Source organism: Mirounga leonina, unplaced genomic scaffold, assembly GCF_011800145.1.
Source record: "Mirounga leonina isolate KUSES-001 unplaced genomic scaffold, KU_Mleo_1.0 Mir_413, whole genome shotgun sequence".
In the NCBI taxonomy this organism is placed as follows: domain Eukaryota; kingdom Metazoa; phylum Chordata; class Mammalia; order Carnivora; family Phocidae; genus Mirounga; species Mirounga leonina.
In genome coordinates this window covers 3,448,670-3,475,500 of record NW_023270734.1, presented here as the reverse complement: position 1 = coordinate 3,475,500, position 26,831 = coordinate 3,448,670, and the positions used below count along the sequence as shown (strand labels likewise).

Below are 26,831 nucleotides of genomic sequence, written 5' to 3'. Positions count from 1 at the left end.
TTTTATCAAAAAACGAGCCTCTGAATGATGATTCATAGATGATGATTTGCCTTTAATGTGGCCATGTGATGCCTAGGAGTGGTTCTTATTATTAATGACTCTCTTTGCTTCCCCTAGAAACAAAGTCTCTGTAGAGATCCTCATCCTTTCATCAGCTCCCCCAAAGGCCACAAACATTATTGCTCTTCTCCACTCTATCACTGCAGGAAGCTCCCACACCCTATCACATCTACTGAGGCCTTCTGCTACTCATTACCCCACTTCCTTTTTCTCACCATCTGCTGTTTCTTTGATGCTTCATTACTTTTCCTGGACTTTAAGATTTGGACAATAAGACTGGATTTTATAAACATTATTGAGTAATAAGAGTAGTTATTACTTACTGTTTGGATATGGCGACTGACTGATCAATTCACAGATTTTTAAAAAATACTAACAAACTGAGGGTTGCTGGAGTGGAGGGGGGTGGGAGGGATGGGGTGGCTGGGTGATGGACATTGGAGAGGGGATGTGCTATGGTGAGCACTGTGAATTGTGTAAGACTGGCGAATCACAGACCTGTACCCCTGAAACAAATAACACATTATATGTCAATAAATATTTATTTATTTATTTATTTATTTATTTATTTATTTATTTATTTGAGAGAGAGAGAGCACAAGTGAGCGTGGAGGGAGAGGGAGAGAGAATCTCAAGCAGACTCTGCACTGAGCCCAGAGCCCAAAGCAGGGCTCAGTCTACAACCCAAGAGTCAGACACTTAACTGACTGAGCCACCCAGGTGCATCTCGATTCAGAGATTTAACAACTGGATGTAATCTTTTTTTTTTTTTTTTAAAGATTTTATTTATTTATTTGAGACAGAGAGAATGAGAGAGACAGAGAGCACATGAGAGGGGGGAGGGTCAGAGGGAGAAGCAGCCTCCCTGCCGAGCAGGGAGCCTGATGCGGGACTCGATCCCGGGACTCCGGGATCATGACCTGAGCCGAAGGCAGTCGCTTAACCAACTGAGCCACCCAGATGCCCTGGATGTAATCTTTAACTCTTTGACAGCCCTCAGGTGAGACAATGGTTACAAAATGACAAGCATTTCTTAACTGTTGGAGACTTGAGGGTGGCAAGATGTATACACAAAGTGTTGACATATATTCCAGTGGTGATCGATTAACAAAACTGAAAAAGAAAATTAAACAGGGCTTCTGAGGACATAGGGGGAAAGGACCTTCTCATGCACACCTGCGGGCACTGCACACTGAGAGGACCTGTCCAGATTGTTGCAAAGGACAAGTTGGCAATCACTATCAAAATTTTAACTGTACAGATATTTTAACCAGCAACTATTGACCCAATAAAATTCTGAAATATGCAAGAGATAATGCATTACAGTGCTATTTAAAAAGCAAAGTTATCTAACTTATCTCTTAGAGGTGGACAATTACATTGCTCCGAAAACAAGTCCACAAAATATCAAAATGTTAAAAATCGGGAGCCTGGGTGGTTCAGTTGGTTGAGTGACTGCCTTCGGCTCAGGTCATGATCCTGGAATCCCGGGATCGAGTCCCGCATCGGGCTCCCTGCTCAGCGAGGAGCCTGCTTCTCCCTCTGACCCTCCCCCTTCTCATGTGCTCTCTCTCATTCTCGCTCTCTCAAATAAATAAATAAATCTTTAAAAAAAAAAGTTAAAAATCCCCAAAACAAAACAAAAATAGTGCATTCTATTTATAATGAAAAAAATGTAGGTGCGCCTGGGTGGCGAAGTTGGTTAAGCGTCCAATTCTTGATTTCAGCTCAGGTCATGATCTCAGGGTTGTGGGATAAAGCCCCGAGTTGGGCTTTATCAGTAGGGAGTCTGCTTGAGATTCTCTCTCTCCCTCCCCCTTCTGCCCCCTCACTCTCCCTCAAGTAATTTTTTTTTTTTTGAGAGAGAGAGAGAGAGAGAGAGAGAGAGAGCACAAGCAGGGGGAGGGGAGAGGAAGAGGCACGAGCCCAACACGGAGCTCAATCCCAGGACCCTGGGACCATGACCCAAGCCGAAGGCAGATGCCTAACCGACTAAGCCACCCAGGTGCCCCTAAATAAATAAATCTTAAAAGAAAAAATGTATAGGTAATATTTCTGTATGCAAAAAGGAAAAATAATGCAGCCAATGAACAGTAGTTGTCCCTAAAAGGTATATGAACACACACTTCACAGACAAAATAGAAAGTCATTAAACATATGGGATGATGTTCATCTTCACAGAGCAATGAAGATAGGAACTTCTACTTTCTCCATAGTTTGAATTAAAAATACAATTATGCATTATCAAAAAAATGTCCTGTTTACTTTCAAAAGTCTTTATCAAGTCCCTTTGTAAAAAGTAAAATTAAAGTCAAAGTAATAAATTATCACTTTATTAAAGACAAATGTAGACTGTTTATAAAATTATTCCTTCTAACCACATTCATGGATTTTCTCTTTTACTTTTCCTATGTGTGTCTGTCTGTTTATCTGTTCCTGAGATTGTGAGTGTTTCTTCTCCATCCCATGATTATGGTTCAATTTTTTATACTCAAATCTTTCATTTATTTGGAATTCATTGTATATTACATATAATATGCATTATATTTGGTTATATTATTATTTTTTCCCAATAAGTAACCACTTGTGCCAATACCATGTATTGAAGCTCTGTCCAGTTCCACCCATCCCCCACTCCATCCATCCCTCACAGCCTTCACTAAGGCCATAATCATGTTTCACCTGAATTACTTCCACAGGCTTCCAGCTGGCCTTACTCCATTCAGCACCCACTCCTCCCACCCTACCACCACCCCACCATTCCAAGAATCTGTATGCTAGAGCAACTGTGTCACTTGCCTATTTAAATCCTTTCAATGACTTTCCACTGCTCTTAGGATGAAATCCAAACTTTGTAATATGCTCACAATAAGGGGGGCCCTACAATTTATCCTCTAAAGAAGGAAACAACTGAAATGGAAAGGAGGCTATTAATAATCATGCTGGAACTACAGGCATAAACCAGACTGTTCTTGGGCAACCCAGGACGTACATGGCCCCCCTACTCAAAAGATCCCCTGTCCAGCTCTGAACTCCTGCCCCCTCCTCTTCCACAAGCTACTGTTCAACCACACTGAACTTATTTTCATCCTCAAACTGGACAAGTTATTCTCTTTAAGGGGATTCACATACTATTCACCTTATTTAAAATACCTATTTTCAGAGGCGCCTGGGTGTCTCAGTCGGTTAAGCATCTGACTCTTGATTTTGGCTCAGGTCACAATCTCAGGGTTGTGAGATCAAGCCCCAAATTCAGCTCACTGCTCAGTGGGAGTCTGCTTGAGATTCTCTCTCTCCTGCCCCTCCCCCCACCCTCTCTCTCCCTAAAATAAATACATCTTTAAAAAAAAATCTATTTTCACATCCCCTCAACTCATCTCTCCTATTCCTTCTTTTGGTTACCTCAAACTCAATCGTCAGGGCTCAATTTATATGCCACTTCCTCTGGCAAGTTTTCTTCAACCCTTCCCCCACTCCCTCCTCCCTCCCCAAATTTAGATTTAGCATTCCTCCTCTGATTTCCATGGTGTTGTTTTTTTTTTAAGATTTTATCTATTTATTTGAGAGAGAGAGAGAGAGCGTGAACTAGGGGAGGGGCAGAGAGAGAGGAATAGAGAGAATCCCAAGCAGGCTCCATGCCCACCACCCCAAGATCATGACCTGAGCTGAAACCAAGATTCAGACATTTAACCAACTGAGCCACCCAGGCGCTCCCTCCACAGTATTTCATGTGTTCTTTCACCCTGTATTTCTCCCGTCAGCTTCATTAACCTTCACGAATCTTCTGCAAGTTGTATCTACAGGGCCCGGCACATAGTAGGCACTGGACACTTGAGAACGAATGAAGATCTGACTCTAGTGACACAAATAACCAGAGAAAGTTTTAAAACTTTTCAAAAAGGAATCGGCAGGTCTGTAGGATACAAGTATCATCCTTCTCATAGTGGCTATGTATTTGGCTGTATAGATCTGTGTGTGTTTACAAAAATCATTATTACTTTGGAGGTGCAGGTTTCTTTTCACTACTGTGAACTAAATATTTTAAATGAAACAGCCCTCTTTAACAAGCAAATAATTACTTCCCTTCTCCACTAAAAGTTAAAAAACAGTATTCAAATTAACACCCTGGAGTAATGCTTTTCATATTTAAACTGTCAGTTCAACTTATAATTCATGTATACCTGTCATATTCTGCTATACCTTGCTTCTGCTTTTAAAAAAAAAAAAAAGGAAAGCAAATATTTTCGTTTACTAAATGACTTCTTAAAGTAATTACCTAAAAAAAGTGAAATTCAAATTGATGGTAGTTAATGTAATTGATTTCAAGGAAAGCAATGTTAAATGTTAGGTCATAAAGGGAAGAAAGATTCTTCCCCCGCCCCAGGGCTGGCTAACTAGAAACGGTCACTGCCAACTGAGACATCTTGCGTCTGCAATCCTACCCACTTCCCACACATCACTTCCTGAAAATACATCTTTCATGCTGACGTCTCACCTATTCTCTTATCACATGGCTATATAAACATAAAAAATTTAAAAAGTATTCGTCTAAAATATTTTCACCGTAACAAAGTTCCAGGATTTAATTATAAGGTTGTATCCAATGGTGCTGAATACCATCTAAAATCATAACCTCCCTCTCGAGCCAAATACCAGTTTCCATCCAGTATAATCTCTTCTTTATTAGCTATTCCATTCCAAACACTCTTGAAAAGAATACCAAAATCATGTTGTTGTTTTTTGTCAGGAACATTCTTCTTCAATTTCTAATACTCAAACCAAGATAGCACTCTCAACGAGGAGTTTAACAAGTTGCTCACAGCTAACCTCACCATTCTTTGGCTCATATTAACTTTGCATGTGTACTCTGAGACCAAATGAAGACATTTCAGAACCTTCTCTACCTATGAATCTCTTACTCTGAGATTTGTCTTTTACCTTTCTACATACTTTGTCTTTAATTTCAAGGAACTATTTTGCTCTAAGCTGATCCCTATTCTTTTAGAACTAAAATTCAACCAATCTCCTCTGTACCAGTATAAGTCAATTACTCTAAATTACTAATTATAATCCACTTATTCTTGACAGCATTTACTTTACTTCTAAGGATTAGGAATTATAGCTTGTATATGTTTTCACCTCATCTTTTATTTAATACTATCTTTTCTGACCATTAATTTAAGACTATTATAGCAAAGGAGATTTTTCAAGGAAGGCAGAAATCAATTTTTGCACCAAGGCAGAAATATTCATCCGACAGCCTACATATGCTTCATAGAAATCATCATAAGATAACTGATCATTTTGGGGCACCTGGGTGGCTCAGTCAGTTGAGCATCCAACTCTTGGTTTCAGTTCAGGTCATGATCTCAGGGTTGTGAGATCGAGCCCCATGTTGGACTCCACACTCAGCAGGGAGTCTGCTTGAGATTCTCCCTCTCCCTCTGCCCCTCCCTCCCACTTGCACTCTCTCAAATAAATCTTAAAAAAAAAAAAAGATAACTGATCATTTTAATTACATAATCTACATGTAATTCTGACTCATGGATAATACTTCACATGTAATTGCAGCAGTATCAAGTCCAAAATGTACAGGTTATAGGATATAGTGCATTAATGACCTTAGAATTAACAGGAAATTTTTTAAATGACTTCTGTTGACCAAGCACCTTTGGAGGAAAGATAAATGATATACCTGGAAGAAAAATGGCAAGGGAAGGAGCAAAATAGGTGAAGAAGATTAAGAGATACAATCTTCCGGTTATAAAATAAATAAGACACAGGAATGTAATATACCACAGAGAAAATATAGTCTATAATATTGTAACAACTTTGTACGGCGACAGATAGTAACTAGACTAATTGTGGTGACCATTTTGTAATGTATATAAATATCAGATCACTATGTTGTACACCTGAAACTAATACAATATTGTTATGTCAACTATTCTTCAATAAAAAAATGGCAAGGAGAATTGGAATCTGCCTACTGGTATTTTACTAGTATTTTACACTGGGAAACTGCTCTTCTCTGTAAAATAGTAATATATATAAAACATGAATCAGTAGAGGGAGAGGAGATGGGGAAGACAAAGAGGGAGGGGAAAGAGGAAAGCTGAAATGATCCTATAAAAAAATAGATATAGCTGTCAAATATATTGGAATATCTTTCACTAACCAAGTAAAATGAGCCTAAACAAAATCACTAGTAGGTTCTGTATTCTGTACTCTTACCTTCGTTTAAAAACAAACTGACCTTGAAGTGACATATTCACTGACTTAAATCCTGAGCTTCCCAATTACAGTATTCTGTACTTGGTCACATTATCATCAAAAGCTCAACTTGTTTTCCTTAATGGAATTTGGGTTATGAAAATACTGCACACTATTTGAAAATACATTCACTTGAAAATTGATGCTCAAAATAAAATTCATCTGAAGTCTCAGAAAGTGGCCCCTCTGGAAGATATTTATTACACGTCCTCACCTTCACATTGGGTTTTGACAGTAGTTTCAACAGCTCTCTGGTCTCACTGTTTAATGGCTTGTTCTGAAGCTCTTCAGCCAACTGCAAGGGACAGCACATTGACAGAACATTTAGTAAGAGCATGGTGTGGCTCCATGTGTGACAACTGAGAATCTATCTTGCCACTTTCCAGTGATTAAGAAGTCAGCATGAAAGAAAACAGACCATCAATCATTGCTCCTCTTTTCAGGCCCTTGGTAGCCCAGATCCCAGCCCAGGATCTTGGCTGAGTATAACTCAAAAAATCCCATCAGCCAGATCACCTTCTCTGATTTATTGCAATAAGGGCAAACCCCTGCGCTTCATCTTAAGGAACGGCCTTTTACATGCAAACAAAGGACCACTTGTAAAAAGGACTGGATCAGGCTTTGACACTATTTTTAAAAAAGAGAGAGAAAGAAAGAGAAAGAAAAAAATGAAAAAAAAAAAAAAGTTTCTGAATGAGGTGGCGAAATTCACAAGGTTTCCAAAAACCCACAGTAGCTTGCTATTTAGAGCTGGAGGAAAAAGAACTAGAATGTCTCTAATAGAGCAAATGGTCTGAAACTCTGATTATGTTTACCTACACAGACTAAAAAAATCCGTTAAGTATAAACCAGGTTAATCATAGAATGACTTACAATAGGTTGACAAGTACTCTGGGAACAGAAATGCTGACTATATTCTACTATAATGATCAAGAATTCCCATTTGCTGGTTCTAGCTAAAGAAAGGGTTGGAACTTTTAACACGCCTCATGTTCTTTAAAAGAGACCTTCCTATCAACACTCTATTCCACTTTAGGCTATAGTAAGGATCATATAATTTCCTAAGAAGAAAAGCAAGACCAAGTAGAAAAAGAAATTACAATTGTGATATACACAGTACAGAATTCAAAATACGTATATATATTTTCATTTAAAAACCCTTCTTAAAACACTGCATGAAATTTCTCTTTGCTCCTATTGTTTCTACCAAGCTAAAAATAATTGTTCTGATCTCTGGAAAAAGATTTTTCTCTAAAAGAAGGACATCATATAAATTATACACAAAAATAAAACCTGATAAAACTGATATATTCATTGGTTACACTGCAAAAAGTGATTTTACTTCTTCAAGGTAAAATTTTTGTTTTTCAAGGTAAAATAATCATTATAAATAACTGTTAACTCAAAAAAGTCACAAAAGGCTCTCTGCATTCTCTACGCACTTTGTAACAATATTTTTTAAATTTACATATATTGCTCTGATGAATTAGAAAATGCTACATTTTACCCTATTTACCTAACAGTCTCTAATTCTTTTAAAAAGCAATATTGTCATAATATGATTGGGCCTCAATCACATTGGAGAGTAACAAATATTTCCCCAAACCCTCAATAGTAAATGTTTTTAAAGTGATTTTTAAGACTTTCTCAAGTGCCAACTGCAGCTTACTAGAATTCTCTCTAAACCTTTGCTCACCTTCACTTCAAAAAGTTTGGTTCTATTAAGGCAGAGGAGTAAGCTTCCTCATTAAACACATAACCCGAGACATCCCTATAATCTAATCTCTGTGGATAAAACTGGAAGGGAGACTGAGGACTAAACAAATAGCAAAACAAACAAATAGCAAACCACTTGGGAGATTTATTACATGCGCTTTATTATCTAAATTAAAATAGAAAACATATATATAAGAAAATCAACTTCTGAAGATGGTCAGTTGTTTTTTTTTTTTTTTATTCTATGGCCCCAATATTTTACTAAACTGAACAATGGCTTGTTTTATCATAACCGAGCAAAAAATTTAAAAAGCAACAGATAAGCTACAGGATATCGCTAAAACCCGCCTTTACCCGAGACCTATTTCTCGTCTGGCTTAGCATCCTTTATAGTTTATCCAGGTGTGCTTTCAATTCACCCAAGTCTGAAAGCTAACAGTAAGAAACAGCAAGGTAGTTCCCTCCCCCAGATTGAAAATAAAATTATAGCTACAGGAAATTAACTACTCCATCAATGCCAACTGCTGCTAAAATTTATTTTTTGGTTATGAAGGTAATTTGGAGAGGTCTGATATCCATAAATCATTACTATGCTTTATAACCCATTTTAAAAACAATCCTGTCTTTTTATGTATTTCATAAGGCCTCGTTCCTATCCTAGTATCTGTCATTTTTTAGCACCGTCAGCGATAGACCTATCTCATTTGTCTTTATTTCTCCAAAGCATTCCTCCTGCCTGTGACTTTCTCAGAACTCCACTAGTTGACAGCTTCTCTCTCTCCCCGGAGAGTTAGAGGCTAAAAGTTCTCGTACGCAGTTACCAAGGTAGAATGAGGGGGTTATGTCCAGGCAAAAATTTTAGAGCAGGAAAGTGAATGAAAATCAGTATAGTATCCGCATAAGCTCCGTGATGACAGGACTTTGGGAAACATTTGCAGCTTCTCCTGGTTTTCACTCCTAGGATCGCACACAACTGTCTGGCGCAGGATGAGCTCTGCCCCGGGCCAGGCTCACAAAGGTGCAGGGTCCCAAGGAGCCGCGTCCCAGGGAGCTCAGAAAGGCACACTTACATCATCGGCCAAGACCGCTGCGCCGTGGAGGATGGGCACGGGGTTCTGCTTCTCATAGTAGTGGAGTTTTTCATGAATCTGGAAGAAACACAAGTGAATGAATAGAAGTTCACCTGCTAGCAAACAGTGAGATATTTGAAGATTTTTATCACTGCGTATAGAAACTGATCCACTAAACCTTCAAACAAAAATTCTATGTTTCTATAAACCTACAGATGACAAATGTGCATGTGTAATTCATCTATGGTCCAGTGTTTCTAATGTGATGTCAAATGGGAGGGGTTATTATCAAATAGAACATAAAAGCTAAACCTTTGTTTTTCCCCTGAATAATTATGTTAGTTTTATAAAATCTGTCATTTCTAAAATTTATTGCTCCAATACTTTATCGGTTGTAGTTTATATTCCTGCTAAACACATAAATGATGATTGGAACAAAGTGATAAGCCAGCAGCCCCATCCTGACAGGTTGGTATGTGATCACCACTAAGAACACGGGAACATGGCATGCTTCAGGAATGCTTTTCCCAGCATGCTGTTCCTTTTAGGCTTTTTTTTTTTTCTAAATTGTCAACCTTTCCCCTCCAAATTCAAACTTCTAAGAAGCAAAGGGATTGCTCATAAAGACATTACTCATAACTGTTTTGCTGACATAATTTTCTGTACTGTAAAATAAGTAAAATTATATTACCAAATAATAACTTGGTCCTTCCTTTCCCATCATTCCGCCCAAAACCACAGAGGCAAGAATATATTTTAGTGCATTATAAGACAAACCGAGTTTCTTAAAAAATCTAGTATTGTCATTAAGAAATGCAAGACGCTTTGACAAATGCAAAACTGTTGGCTCTTAAGTTCTATCCATTTCAGCTCTTACACAGGTGCCCTTAAAATGTTATACTTGAAAACTTATTTGAACCTCTTCTTATTTATAGTTGAAGAAATTACCCCCCACTCTATATAAAAAACAGTGACACCTCAGAATTTCCAGTTTTTAGTAGGTATCAAGTAATACACTCATAGGTATCAAGTAATCGACTCTTTAATTAGACTCAAAGCTAACCAAACTCTCTTGTAAAAAGTCTGGAAGATAGATTTTATTTTGATTAGCCAGATGCTATTGCTAAGAGAGGATTCTATTACCTTTTTGGCAACCTGGCCCACAATGCAAAGTATCAGGGAAAGAATTTTGACACTTATGATATTAACAGAATTATCAGGGCCACATTTTTATTTAAAATCTTAGAACCTTCAAACATTAATCACAGTAGGGTAATAAACAAACTTTTAAGAATACAAGCTATAAAAGGAGCAAGATTTGATGTGCGAAACTATTAAAAGTATAATTTAAAACAAAACCATCCAACCTAAGAGCTAAATTAATTTTACTTGAGTCTTTATCAAAAATTAGGTCACCTCAACAAACACTATCATTGAATACTGAGCTTAGCCGCTCGTACAACTCATCTAGCTTTCTTGTTTCAATGTCTGCTTCCCTGCAACAGTAAATATAGAGGCTCATACTTATTAGGTGCTTATTAGGTACTTACCATGGGTCTGTATTCCCTACATAATAGTGACCAGGAAAAAAAAAAAAAGTCATCGGTACTATCAGTAATATAGTCTTCAGTGAGTTTAGTATTTTAATCCCTTAACCCTCACAAGAATATTAAGAGGCAGATGGCACCATCATCCCATTTTATAGATAAGCAGATATACAGGAGATAAATAAATAACTTGCTATGGTCCCACAGATAGAAGCAGTCGAGCTGAGATTTAAAACTCAGGCCATCTGGCTCAATGTCAGAGTTCTTCCTCACTCCCTATGCCTGCCTCTCAGATTAACATCTCGGCTGCCTCCTTCACCGACCTCACTCACTGCTGGATGAACAGGACAGAGAGGAGGCTGGGCGGATATGTGACAAGTAATACTGGCTATTTCCAATGACTGCAGGATTAGGGATGGCTCCTCTCCACCCCTCCCTGTATTTTTTCTTTCCAGCATTTCTTAATTTTTCCAGATTAATTTATATCGAGACCATATTGTAATTACAACTTAAAATTATATCCCTAAATAAATACATTATTTCTCTGCTTAATTTGCTTCTTCTGAGTATCTTTAAAAAAAAAAATGAGCCCCTCTTTTCACATCATCTTCTTTAGATCTTCACCCAAGTGATTTGAGAGCATCCTCCTACCCTGCCCACCTTGAGACTTTGCATTATATCAAGAATTTTTAGGGGCACCAGGGTGTTTCACTTGGTTAAGCGTCTGCCTTCGGCTCAGGTCATGATCTCTGGGTCCTAGGATCGAGTCCCATGTCGGGCTCTCTGCTCAGTAGGGAGTCAGCTTCTCCCTCTCACTCTCCCTCTGTGCTTTCTCTCTCTCTCTCTCAAATAAGTAAAATCTTAAAAAAAAAAAAAAAGGAATTTTTAAGTGTTTTCCTAGAATTTCTAAATGCTGGTAACCCTATGTTGATACATGTTTTACTTCAGGACGTAATTTTAAATATTAAGTTGGTAGGAAAGCAAAAATTACTCTAATTTTGAGCTATTCATAGTTTCCAAAATCACTGACTTTTATTAGCATTTATAATAACCAGGAAGAAAATTAAAAACAAAAATGATTTTTAAATTTTAATATAATAAACAGGTAACACATATAAACTTCACCCCAAGGTTGTCCCACAGAACTCTTTGTAACGTTGAAAATGTTCTGTACCTGCTTGTCCAACATGATTAGTCACTAGCCACATGTGCCTACTGAGCACTTGAACCGTGGCTACTTTACTTAAGGAACTAAAATTTTTAATTTTATTTAATTTTTATTAATTCAAATTTAAATGCCCACATGAGGCTAGTGGCTTTCATATCGAATAACACGGCAAAGCTTTTTATCAAATGCTCTGTAACTTGCCTTTACACACCAGAAAAATTCATTCTGATATAGCTTGGCCAATTTCCCTGAGTGGTCACCCTTTAGAACCCAACAGACAAATACGTAACCAAAGACACAGCATCTAATTACTAAATATCATGTATTGCCAAATCTGCAAAATCTCATTTAACTAAACACTTCCCTTTGCAGACTTAACCGTGTAATAAAAGCATACTTCATTTTTCTCCCCTGAACAACAAAAGGAGAGCAAAGTGTAAGGAGCTGCAGAAAGAAAGGAGACAGAAGTAAAGAAGACTGAGAGAAGGAGAGACTCTGGTTAAATTAGCTTCATACAATAGCAAAATAGGCAATTATTAAAAAGCAAGCTCCTAAAAAAATGGCATGCCAAAATATTTAAAATACACTATTAAGAAAAAAGGACATTTGAAAACAGAGACATTTACGGTCCACTAAATAATGTGTCCATAAGGGTTTGTTTTCTGTAATTACACTTACATCAGAAAAAGTCAGTTACAATAAAAATTTCTATATGTAACCAATTCTTTAAAGTTTTTTTTAAAGATTTATTTTAGAGAGAGAGAGAGAGTGTGTGTGTGTGTGTGCGCGCGCACGCACGCACGGGATGGAGGGGGAGAAGGAGGGGGGAGAGAAACACAAGCAGACTCCGAGCTGAACACAGAGCTGGGCTCAATCTCACGACCCTTAGAGATCATGAGCCAAAACCAAGAGCTGGATGTTCAACCAACTGCGGCGCCTCTATATGTAACCAACTCTCATAGGAAAGCTATAATTACCTTCACCTACACATATCTTGAAAATAAGTGTTTGATTTTTGTAAAAAAATTCTGAATCTGGTGCCAATAATTTATTTTGTGTTCACGTATCACAGAAACTGTTTGAAAGGGAACTTGAATAACGAGAGTATATAGAGCTTGACTAATCTCAATGCAATTCTTTGAAACTTCTCAGTGATGTGTAGAGGGAAACAGAAGAACCCAATCATGGTATTAAATAAACCAAAGCTGTAAAAACCCTTTTCCTGCCTTCTATCATGAATATTAAAAAGCAATGAAAATAACTGCTCAGTAGTCTGATTCTCTATGTTGATAGTAGCCAAACCAGAACTGGCATCATGCGCGCGCACGCACGCACACACACCCATCTACCTCATTTATTTAGAACATGGAGAGGAGAATTCTGAGTTTTAAAAGAAGATCCATGGGACACAATGGCAGCCAAGAGTAGCTGGGAATGACCTACTATGTTGTGTAGGGATTTAAAAAAAAATGGAAATATTCTAATGGCTGGGATCCTCTTTTAAAAATAATGATCTTTCTCAAAAAAAAAAAAAAAGAAAAAACCCTCTTTATTAGGAAAGAGGAAATGTAAAACTGGAAAACCGACAAAACAACAACACAGCAGAGGCAACAGTGTTAACCGTATGCCCTTCTTTCCAATTTTATCCCACTAAACTCTCTTGGCTAATTTTCTTGGCTAATAGCTCTGAAAAAATAAAATTAATAGAACTGATGAGAGTTGATGTTCTTGTTTTGTTCTCTCCCTTTAATAAGATAAATTCTGGCTATACATTGCCATAGATTATATGTGAAATTGGTACCCATACATTCTAAATGTATGAAGAGGGTTGTTTTTATTTTTTTGGTTAAAGATTTATTTATTTGAGAGAGCATGCATGAACATGAGCAAGGGGAGGGGCAGAGGGAGTGAATCTTAAGCCAACTCCCCACTGAGCGCAGAGCCCCAAGCAGGACTCAATCTCATGACTCTGAGATCATGAACTGAGCTGGAATCAAGAGTCCAAGGCTTAACTGAGCCACCCAGGCGCCCCCTATGAAGAGCTTAAAAAAAAAAAAAAAAGTTCAATCTCACAAAATGCTTTCCATCATATATCACCATATTGTTTTTCCTATCTGACCAGGTAATATGGGAATTCTATTTATAGAATTTATTTATGGATTTCCAAATACTACCCATCCCATTGTGGCATTCCCACAATGTCCTTCACTTGGCTAGGATACTTTGGTCTCTTAATGCACTGTGGAATCCACTGGTAATATTTTATTCAGACTTTCCTCATCAGTACTCTTAACTGAGGCTGGCTTTTTTTTTTTTTTTTTTTTTTTTTTGGTCTTGTCTTTATTGGATCTTGCTGTCAGTGTTACACTCATTTCATTATTTTTTTAAACTATGAAGCTTTCTTTTTATATGTTCTGAAAACATCTCAATGCTACTAGAGTGATCTCTTTAAACATTTTATGGCATTCCCATGAGAAACCAACTGGATCTGATACATTTTATCCCTCAACTTTATTTCTTCTGGGTCGTTTATGGCAATTTCTCCATTTAGGTTTTTCTATCTCTTCCATTGTCAGGTGCAGCAAATATCATCTCCTAGAAAATTATTTTTTCCGGCCTTAAAAAATTCTCTGAATCTACTTAAGCAGAATAGTCTCTTATGAGTCTTTGAATTTCCTCTACTACATGTTTCTTTATCACCATTTCTTATTTGGTGCATCTTGCTTTCTCTATTTCTACCCTTCATCCCTTCAGTCGTTAACAAACATTGATTTTACTGTATTTTCAAGGAACCACCTTTTAGATTTCTTAGTTTTACTATTTTTGTTTTCTAATATTTTTTCTGTTTTCATCTTAGTTCATTCTTTCTTCATGTAACCCAGACCCACATAACACTTCGTCATGTGCATCAAATTATTGGAAAACAAAAGAAAGGGCAAACTACCCTAATTGGAGTTTTATTCATTCATCAAACTGACTAAAGTAAGCACCCATTCCAGGAGAAAGATACTCAGTATGGAAACAAAATATGGCAAGAGTATAAGTCATTCGAACCTATAGAAAGGTCAATAGCCTTGGAAAGAGATGAGGACATACATCATAGAACGGGAAAACTTCAGCCAACCTATTCAATCAAGCAAGTTAAAATAGTATTTGTCTCTCTTTCATTCACTGCTCATTAGCTGGGCAGCTGAGGTTTCTGTCAATTTAATTTTTGCCATTACTTTAGCACTCCCTTAAGAGTACTTAGTACAGGACAAGGACACACAGACCCCCTGTGCACTAAGGACTAGCTATCTAGTCAACCATAAAATCAGAAAAGAAATAATGGACTTCTCTCTCCCTCTTTTCATCTTTGCTTTCTATTCAGTGCTTATCTATTCTAATGATAAGAAATGCCAAAAGTTGTTTTCATGTGTTTTTTTAAGTTTTGATTCAAAGTCCAGTTAACCGAAAGTATAATATTAGTTTCAGGTGTACAATATAGTGATTCAACACTTCGATACATCATCTGGTGCTCATCACAACAAGTGCCCTTCTTAATTCCCACCACCTACTTCACCCATCCCCCCCACCTCCCTCCCCTCTGGTCACCATCAAATTGTTCTCTGTAGTTAAGAGTCTGTTTCTTCGTTTGCCTCTTTTTCTTTTTTTCCTTTGCTCATTTGTTTTGTTTCTTAAATTCCACATATGAGTAAGATCATATGGTATTTGTCTTTCTTTGACTGACTTATTTCACTTAGCATAATGCTCTCCAGCTCCAACCAGGTCTTTGCGAATGGCAGGATTTCATTCTTTTTTTATGGCTGAGTAATACACTCCATTGTATATATAAACCACATCTTCCCATTCTTTATAACTTCTAAAAATTTTGAAATGTTTTAATTATTAATGTCCCATTTTAAACACTTTAAACATTTTTTTTTAAAAAATAAAGAAAATATGGTAAGTTGCAACCCACACCAAAATTAAAGAGATATTAGCCTGTTATATTTGCTTCAAATATCTTATAAAATAATTCATCAGAGATAAGGCTAAAGACCCATCCTCCTTCCTCTCTGCCAAGAAAAAACATTATGTTGAAACTGTCAAATAGATTCCCATATGCAATTTTCATTTTTTTAAACATATATACATTGATAAACAACACAAGCTATTTTTGAATGTACATAAATGGCACTGTTCCCTCGACACCTGGATTTTTCATTCAATACCATATTGAGATACCTAGCTCAATACATGTAGATATAGTTCATTCATTTTAACAGGTGAGTAATATTCTGTCATAGAGAAGTTGACATCTTTTTTTTTTTTAACTGAGAAACACAGTGGTTGTTTCTGCTCTTTGCTATCGAATATCCTTCCACACCACTCCTCCCTGTACTGTGGTAGATACCTAACAGTGTTCAAGTGTTTCCTGAGTCCCCAGACCCTTGCCAACACGTGGTGTTATCAGACATCTTGCTAATCAGATGGATAGGAAATGGGATCTCCCTGCGGTTTTCATTTATATCTTCTCCAATCTCTGACTTCTGTTTTCACGATAGTTTCAGAGACAGAGACATCCGCTCCCATCAATCCTCCTCGTCCACAGCAACTGAACCCTAGCTACAAAGCAGCTGCCTAGTGAAGAGCTACATTTCCTCTCATGTCTACCCTCCTCCCCATCTCCCTGTAGCTCTGTTAACACAGGAGATCAGCTGTCAAACATGTATGTAAGTTCTAAGTGTCACTGCCAAGCTGAGGCTTTTAAGAAATGGGCACGCTTCTTCCCTACTCTCCCCCTCCACCAGCTGCATGCAGACTATACCATGGCCTTAAGAGACAGCAAAGCCACCAGATGGAAGGACCTGGGTCCCCAAAACACCTTATGGAAGAGAGCGATGCATCAATCTGACATTTCCCTCTAAATGATCATGGAGCAGGAAATAAACTTCTATTGTACCTAAGCTATTACATTTTTTTGGACTACTTGTCAATTGTCCATCCTACCTTAAATAACACAGTGGCCCTGGGCAAACAGAAGTTATTTTAACTTGGCAAAATATATCCAGCTTTTTCTATATGGTTGCGCATTTTGTTTCTTAAGAAAACATTCTGTATCCAAATAAAGAGATTCTGGTGTGACTTCCCTAAAGTTCATAGTTTTACTTTGTGTACTGAAGTATTAACTCGCACGTACAAGAGCTCTAACTTAATCTTTTTCCAGAAGGACAGCACCAATTAATCTTTTCCCACTGATGTGTAATATTACTTATTTATCAAACTTCCACACACGAGTATCTATACCTGGGCTCTCTATTCTGCTCCTTGATTTGTCTCTCTGAGCCCAAACCTGTTACTATATTTTTATCTACACTCTTGACGTTTAGAGCAAGGAAGAACTTCTTAGCCCTTTATTATTACACAAGGCTTTTGGGATAAACTTGCCAGCTATATGTATTCCATGAAAAACAAAGTTGGGATATCTTAACCCCATTATCTCTCTGCATTCTGGGAAGTTTCCTAAATCTATTTTCCAATTCACTTTGCTCTCTTACACTGTATCTAATCTCTAAAGAACTATTCAGAGATTTTTTTGAGTGTTTTTTTTAATGACTATACATCTTACTTCTATAATTCAAATATAGCTCTTTTTACAAACCCGCTTTTTCCTGGCACCCACTGTTTTTCAACTTATAATTAAAGCCTTCTTTTATGGCTAGTATCATTTAAGCATCCTTATTTTATAGGCTGTAAGACTGTTGTATTACACAGAGTGCTTGGCTTTTAGCCTTGCTATGTGCAGTGCCTGAGGGTAGACTGTATTCTCAAATGTCTTGTAATCTGGAGTTGTTAGTAAATCTTCAGTGGTGTTATATGAAAGAGTCCCAGGCTGATGGCATATCTTTTCAGAAATACTTCTTATTTGCTTCTGATGGATAAGTTTGCCATATCACCAGTCACTATGCTAGTTTCACAGTTTGAGATTCCTGGACTTTGTGGATAAAAACTCCAACTGTAGGGGAGATCTTGGGGAAACGGTGCAGAAAGAGGATCCTGCTCTCACCTCTCTCAGACACATCAATGCTACAACTACACATGATGCAACTCACTCTGAAAACCACCTAAAGATTGGCTAAACAGATCTTCCATCTGTTACAGCTCAACAATTAAAGGGGAAGCCACATCAAGAAGGGTAAGGGGAAGAGACATGGTTGGGAACCAAACCCCCAGCCCCATGACTTACCAGCAGGAGGGATATTACAAGCTTGAAGACCCTCTCTTTGAGAAAAGAGGGAATCAGACCCTGCAGTGGGGGGCCTGCACTGGGAATATGAGCCCCCACCCCCTTGACACCTGGTTTGAAAACCAGCAGTGCTTAATTGTGGGAGCACTGAAAATCCAGACTTAACTCCAGGTGAGTCAGAGGGCTATGGGAAACCAAGATCCCACTCTTAAAGGGCCAATGCACTATACTGCTTAGTCTGAGACCCAGCCAAGAGGCAGCAGTTTGAAAAGCAGCTGGGTTATACATGAAGGAAATTTATTGACTTATTTTATGGCGTGTGCTAAAGGAGCAGGGACTTCTATGCATTTTCTCCAAAACAGCAGTGCTGGCAGGAGCCATTTCTCTTGCCTTCTTCCAGCCAGCGGGCCAGACGCTTGAGTGAGCCAGTTCTGACAGTCTCCATCTACCTTGCCAGCACTACATGCCCTGCCTTGGTGTTCCCTGTGAACCCAACCCACCCGACCTGCCCACCCTAGCAAGTGCCCCTCTAAAGCAGCTCCAGATCTGAGATACCTGGTGGGCAGCCTCAGTGGGGGCCAGCACCCCTCTGAAGCAACTCCTGTCTCAGAGAAATGGGGGCCAGCCATGCGAACCTGTGTGCCCAAAACAATTGCAGCCAGGACTCTCAGCCAGCTATGCTGGAAGCTAACCCTGCCCACCAGTATGACTACGGCAGCCATAGCCCAGTCACTACGGGGGTGGGGGGGCACATGCTGCCCACACGGGGACCCCCCCGCCGCGAGTGCCCAGTACTGGTGACCAAAGGGAACTGTGCTGCTGGACCCACAAGATGCCTTCTACATAAGGCCATTACCTTCAAGACCAGGAGACACAGCTGACATACCTCACACATAGAAACAGAGATTCAGACAAAATGAGGAGACAAAGGAACATGATCCAAACAAAAGAAAAGATAAAACTTGAAAAAGAGAGCTAAAAGAAACAGAGAAAAGGAATCTACTTAATAAGCAGCTCAAAGTAATGGTCATTAAGATATGCACCAGACTTGAGAGAAAGGTGGATGAACTCAGTGAGAAGTTCAACAAAAAACAGAAAATGTTAAAAAAGCTGAGGAATACAATAACCAAAATGAAAAGTACACTACAGGGAATCAAGAGCAGATGAGAAAATGCAGAAGCACAATCAGTGATCTGGAATATGGGGAAACAGAAAGCACCCAAACCGAAGAGTAAAAGAGAAAAAAAGAATTTTAAAAAATGAAGACTGGTTAAGGGACCTCTGTGACAAACTCAAGCAATAACATTCTAGGAGTCATAGAAGGAGAAGACAAAGAGAAAGGGGCAGAAAACTTATTTGAAGAAATAATAGCTGAAAATATCCCTAAGCTAGGGGAGGAAACAGACATCTAGGTCCACGAAGCTCAGAAGCCCCGAACAAGATGAACCAAGGGATGTTCATACCAAAGATGAAGAGAGATTCTTAAAAGCAGCAAGAGAAAAGCAAATAGTTACATACAAGGGAAACGCCATTAGGCCATCAGCTGATCTTAGCAGAAATCTTGCAAGCCAGAAGAGAGTTACAGGCTATAGTCAAAGTGCTAAAAGGAAAAAAACCTACAACCAAGAATACCCTACCCAGCAAGCTTATCATTCAAAACTGAAGAGAGTTTGTTTCCCAAACAAAAGTTAAAGGAGTTCATCACCACTAAACAAGTCTTACAAGAAATATTAAAAGCCTCTTAAAATGGGAATGAAACGATCATAACTAGAAGAAAATTATGAAAGTAAAAAAATTTCACTGGGAAAGGCAAACATACTAAAAGCAGAAAATCACTTATAAAGCTATTACCAAGGTTAAAAGACAAAAGTAGTAAGATCAACTGTATCTACAGATATTAGTTAAGAGATAAAATAAACATAAAAATAATATAAATAAATATATAAAAAATAAAAAAAATTAAACTATGACATCAAGTATATAAAAGATGGAGTGGGGGCTACAATGTGTTGAAACTTAAGTGATCATCAACTTAACAAAGACTGCTACATACATAGCATTTTACAGCTGAACCTTATGGTATCCACAAACCAAAAATCTATTACAGATACACACAAAAAAATAAAGAGAATGGGATCCAAGCATAGCAGTAGAGAAAGCCATCAGACCATGCAGGTAGAGAGGGCAAGACAAGAAGGAACAAAAAACTACAAAAACAACCAGAAAACAACGAAATGGCAGTAAGTACATACCTATCAATAATTACTTGAAATATAAATGGTCTAAATATGTTCCAATCAAAACACATATGGTGACTGGATTAAACACACACACACACACACACACACCCATCTATATGCTGCCTACAAAAGACTCATTTCAGACCTAAAAACACATACAGACTGAAAGTAAGGGACAGAAAAAGATATTCTATGCAAATGGAAGAAAAAAAAGCTGGGGTAGCATACTTACATCAGACAAAACAGACTTTAAGACACAGACTGTAAAAGAGACAAAAGCATATGTAACGGTAAAGGGATTAATCCAACAAGAGGATATAACAATTTAAATATTTATGTACCTAAGACAGGAGCACGTAAATATATAAAGCAAATATTGAGACATAAAGGGAGAAGTTGACAGTAATACCATTATACTAGAGGACTTTAACGCCCCAATTATATCAGTGGATAAATCACTCAGACAAAAAACCCATAAAGAAACAGTGGCTCTGAATGACACATTAGACCACATGGATTTAACAGATATATACAGAACATTCCATCCAAAAGCAGTAAAATACACATTCTTTTCAAGTGCACATGAAACATTCTCCCAAACTGATCACATGTTAAGTCACAAAACAAGTCTCAAGAAGTTCAAGAAGACTGAAATCCTATCAAGCGTCTTTTCTGACCATAATGCTATTAAACTAGAAATCCACTACAAGAAAAAACTGGAAAAAAAAAAAAAAAAACCCACAAACATGTGGAGGCTAAACAACCAATGGGTCCACAAAGCAGCTATGGAGGAAATAAAAATAATACCTGGAGATAAATGAAAATGGAAATGCAATGGATCAAAATCTTTGGCAAAGTAGTTCTAAGAAGGAAGTTTATAGCCTACCTCAAGAAACAAGAAAAAGCTCAAATAAACAATCTAATCTTACACCTAAAAGGACTAGAAAAAGAACAAACAAAGCCCAATGCCAGTAGAAGGAAGGAAATAATAAAGATCAGAGTGGAAATAAATGAAATAGAGTGAAAGAACATAGAGAAGATTGATGAAACTAAGCATGTTCTTTGAAAAAACTGATAAATCTTTAGTCAGACTCATCAAGGAAAAAAAGAGAAAGGACTTGAGTGAAATAGGGCGCCTGGGTGGCTCAGTTGGTTAAGCGACTGCCTTCGGCTCAGGTCATGATCCTGGAGTCCCGGGATCGAGTCCCGCATCGGGCTCCCTGCTCAGCTCGGAGTCTGCTTCTCCCTCTGGCCCTCCTCCCTCTCATGCTCTCTCTCTGTCATTCTCTCTCTTGCAAATAAATAAAATCTTAAAAAAAAAAAAAAAGAAAGAAAGAAATGAAAAGAAGCTACAACTGACACTACAGAAATACAAAAAATTGTAAGAAACTATTATGAAAAATTATGCAACAAATTGGACAACCTTGAAAAAAATGGATAAATCACTAGAAACATAGAACCTTTCAAGACTGAATCAGGAAGAAATAGAAGATCTGAAGAAACAAATTACTAGTAATGAAATTGAATCAGTAATAATAACTAATAATCATAATATTAATAGACAAGAACCAAAATCCAGGACCAAATGACTTCATAGGTGAATTCTACAAATTATTTAGTTTCAAGTTTTTATTTAAATTCTAGTTAGTTAACACATAGTGTAATACTGGTTTCAGGAGTAGGATTTAGTGATTTATCACTTACATACAACACCTGGTACTCATCAGAATCAGTGCCCTCCCTTAATACCCATCCCCCCACCCACCTCCCTTCCAGAAACCCTCAGTTTGTTCTCTACAGTTAAGAGTCTCCTATGGTTTGCCTCCCCTTTTTTGTTCCCCTATGTTCCTCTGTTTTGTTTCTTAAATATGAGTGAAATCATATGGTATTTGTCTTTTTCTGACTTATTTCACTTAGCATAATACTCTCTAGTTCCATCCACATTGTTGCAAACGGCAAGATTTCATTCTTTTGGATGGCTGATATTCCACTGAATATACATATACATATACCACATCTTCTTTCTCTACTCATCAGTCATTGGACATTTGGGCTCTTCCCAAATAATTTGACTATTGTTGATAATGCTGTATAAACATGGGGGTGCATGTGCCCCTTAAATTACGTATGTTTGTATCCTTTGAGTAAATACCTAGTCGTACAATTGCTGGGTCCTAGGGTAGCTCTATTTTCAACTTTTTGACGAACCTCCATACTGTTTTCCAGAGTGGCTGCACCAGTTTGCAATTCCCACCTACAGTGCAAGAGGGTTCCCCTTTCTCTGCCAACATCTATTGTTTCCTGTGTTAATTTTAGCCATTCTGACAGGTGTGAGGTGGTATCTCATCAAAGTTTTGATTTGCATTTCCCTGATGAGTGATGTTGAACATCTTTTCATGTGTCTGTTAGCCATCTGGATGTCTTCTCTGGAAAAATGTCTATTCATGTCTTCTGCCCATTTCTTAGCTTGATTGTTTTTTGGGTGTTGAGTTTGATAAGTTCTTTATAGATTTGGACACTAGCCCTTTATCAGATATGTCATTTGCAAATACCTTCTCCCATTCCATAGGTTGCCTTTTAGTTTTGTTGTTTCTTTCACAAACTTTTTGTCTTTTTTTTTTTTAATTTATTTATTTGACAGAGAGAGACACAGCGAGAGAGGAAACACAAGCAGGGGGAGTGGGAGAGGAAGCAGCAGGCTTCCTGCAGAGCAGGGAGCCCAATGCAGGGCTCGATCCCAGGACTCTGGGATCATGACCTGAGCCAAAGGAGATGCTTAACGACTGAGCCACCCAGGCACCCCACAAACTTTTTATCTTAATGAAGTCTCAATAGTTCATTTTTGCTTTTGTTTCCTTTGCCTCCGAAGATGTGTCTAGTAAGAAGTTGCTACGGCCAGTGTCAAAGAGATTGCTGCCTGTGTTCTCCTCTAGGATTTTGATGGTTTCCTGTCTCACATTTAGGTCTTTCACCCATTTTGAATTTATTTTTGCGTATCGTGAAAGAAAGTGGTCCAGTTTCATTCTTTTGCATATGGCTGTCCAGTTTTCCCAACACCATTTTTTGAAGAGATCGTCTTTTTTCCATTGGATATTCTTTCCTGCTTTGTCAAAGATTAATTAACCATGGAGTTGTGGGTTCTACTAAACACTTAAACAAGAGTTAATACCTACCCTTCCCAAAATGTTCCAAAAAACTGAAGAGGAAGGAATGCTTCCAAATTAATTCTACAAGGACATTATCCTGATACCAAAACCAGACAAAGACACTACAAGAAAGGAAAATTACATGCCAATATTCCTGATGAATAGAGATGCAAAAATGGTCACCAAAATATCAGCAAACTAAATGTAACAATATATTAATGGGATCATTCATCATGATCAAATGGGACTTATTCCGAGATCAAAGGATGGCTCAATATCCTCAATTCACCATGACATACCACATTAAAAACAAAGGGTAAAAATCATATGATCATCTCAATAGATGTGAAAAAAGCATTTGACAAACTCAACATGCATTAGTCATAAAAACTCTCAACAAAGTGGATACAAAAAGAACTCAACTCAAAATAATAAAGGCCATGTGTGACAAACCCACAGCTAACATCATACTCAAGGATAAAAAATAAAAGCTTTTCCTCTAAGATCAGGAACAAGACATGGATGCCCACACTCTTGCCACTTTTATTCAACATAGTGCTGGAAGTCCTAGCCCCAGCAATCAGACAAGAAAGAAAAATAAAAGGCACCCAAATTGGTAAGGGAAAAAGTAAAACTGTCACTATTTGTGGAAGACATAATGCTATATATAGAAAACCCTAAAGGCTCCACCAAAAACAAAACAAAAAAACTATTAGAATAGGGGCACCTGGCTGGCTCAGGAGGAGGAGGGTGTGACTCTTGATCTCAGGGTCATGAGTTCAAACCCCATATTGTGTACAGAGATTACTTAAATAAATAAACTTAAAAAAAAGCTATTAGAATAAATGAATTCAGTAAAGTTGCAGGGCACAAAATTATATATTCAGAAATCTGTTGTGTTTTTATACATTAATAATAAACTGTCAGAGAAATTAAGAAAACAATCCCATTTATAAATGCACCAAAAAAATAAAATACCTAGGAATAAATTTAACCAAGGAGGTGAAAGACCTATATTCCAAAAACTATAAGACACTGATGAAAGAAACTGAAGATACAAGTAAATGGAAACATAGCTCATGTTCATGGATTGAAAGAATATTGTTAAAATGTCCATACTACCCAAAGCAATCTACACATTTAATGCAATCCCTATCAAAATACCAATAGTATTTTTCATAGAACTAGAATAATCCTAAAGTTTGTATGGAACTATGAAAGATCCAGAATAGCCAAAGCCATCTTGAGAAAGAATTAAGCTGGAGGTATCACAATCCCAGATTTCATACTATACTACAAAGCTATAGTAATCAAAACAATATGGTACTGGCACAAAAAATGGACACAAAGATCAGTGTAACAGCCCAGAAATAAACCTATGTATATATGGTCAACTAATCAATAGCAAAGGAGGCTAGAATATACAATGGGGAAAAGAGAATAATAAATTAATTACATTTTTATTATTTTTATTTATTTTTTATTTTTTTAAAGATTTTATTTATCAGAGAGAGAAAGAGAGAGAGAGCACACACAAGCAGGGGGAGCGGCCGGCAGAGAGAGAAGCAGGCTCCCGCCGAGCAAGAAGCCCGATGCGGGACTCGATCCCAGGACCCCGGGATCATGACCCGAGCCGAAGGCAGACACTCAACGGACTGAGCCATCCAGGTATCCCAAATTAATTACATTTTTAAATAAATAGTGGACAGCCATGTGCAAAAGAAACTGGACCACTTCCCTACACCATACACAAAAATTAACTCAGTGGATTAAAGACCACTTTATGTAACAAATGAAACCATAAAACTCCTATAAGAAAATAAAGGCAGGGGTGCCTGGGTGGCTCAGAAGGTTAAGCGTCTGCCTTCGGCTCAGGTCATGATCCCAGCGTCCTGGGATCAAGCCCCACATTGGGCTCCCTGCTCAGCTGGGAGCCTGCTTCTCCCTCTCCCTCTGCCTGTCCCCCTGCTCATGCTCTCTCTCTCTCTGTATCTCTATGTCTCAAATGAATAAATAAAATCTTTAAAAAAAATTTAAATTTAAATTTAAAAAATTTTTTTAAAAAGGCACTAAATTCTTGGACATCAGCCTTAGCACCATTTTCTGGGTATGTCTTCTTAAGCAAAGGAAACAAAAGCAAAAATAAACAAGTGGAACTATAGCAAACTAAAAACGTTCTACACAGCAAAGGAAACCACCAACTAAATGAAAAGGCAACTTCCTGCATCGGAGAAATTATTTGCAGATGATACATCCAATAAGGGGTTAAAACCCAAAATATTTAAAGAACTCATACAACTCAACACAACAAAAACCAATCTAATTTAAAAATGGACAGGGGACCTATATAGGCATTTTTTTTCTTTGAAGAAAACATCCAGATGGCCAATGGACACATGAAAAGATGCTCAACATCACTGATCACCAGGGATACGCAAATCAAAGCCACAATGAGGTATCACCTCACACCTGTCAAAATAGCTATCATCAAAAAGACAAGAAACAAGTGTTGGTAAGGATGTGGAGAAAAGGGGACCCCCGTGCACTATTTGGTGGGAATGTAACTTGGTGCAGCCACTATGGAAAACAGTGTAGAAGTTTTCTTAAAAATGTTTAAATAGAACTACTGTATGATACAGTAATTCCACTTCTGGATTTTACCTGAAGAAAAATGAAAACACTAATCTGGAAAAGACATATGTACCCCTAATTTTATTGCAGCATTATTTACAACAGCCAAAATATGAAAGCAACCTACCGGTCCATAGATTGATGCATGGATAAAGAAAATGTGGTGTGTACATACACACACACGCTATAATATCATTCAGCCATTAAAAAAAGAATAAAATCTTGCCGTTCATGACAAAATTGATAGACCTTGAGGGTACTATGCTAAGTGAAGTCAGTCAGTCAGAGAAAGACAAACACCATAGGATTTCACTTATATCTGGAATCTAAGGAACAAAATAAGGGAACAAACAGAAACAGACTCAAAAACACAGAGAAACTGGTAGTTGCCAGAGAGGAGGGAGTGGGGGGGGGTGGCAAAATAGGTGAAGGGCATTTGAAGTACAACCTTCCAGTTATGAAATAAGTAAGTTTGGGGATGGGAAGTACAGTATACAGTCAATAAAATTGTAATAACATTGTACAGAACAGATGGTGACTCCGCCTATCACAGTGAGTACTGTGTAATGTACGTAATAATCAAATCACTATGATGTATGCCTGAAACTAATATATGCATGTCAACTACATGTCACTTACAAATAAAAAATTGTCTTCAAAAACCCCTCAAGGGCGGAGCAAGATGGCGGAGGAGTAGGAGACCTGGATTTCGTCTCCTCTCAGGAATTCAGCTGGATAGGGATCAAACCAA

The 26,831-nt window shown here is 37.8% G+C and overlaps 1 protein-coding gene across 3 annotated transcripts in view; it reads right to left on the bottom strand.

Moving 5' to 3' along the window:
* The window catches only part of MPP7 (membrane palmitoylated protein 7), a 317,439-nt gene that overhangs the window by 116,738 nt on the left and 173,870 nt on the right, over window positions 1–26,831 (bottom strand). For all 3 annotated transcript variants that reach the window (XM_034987220.1, XM_034987221.1, XM_034987219.1), the window contains exons 4-5: window positions 9,120–9,197; window positions 6,548–6,628 (exon numbers count right to left, since the gene is read on the bottom strand). In XM_034987220.1, coding sequence (XP_034843111.1) covers window positions 6,548–6,628; window positions 9,120–9,197 — 159 coding nt within the window. The remainder of the gene's footprint in view (window positions 1–6,547; window positions 6,629–9,119; window positions 9,198–26,831) is intronic.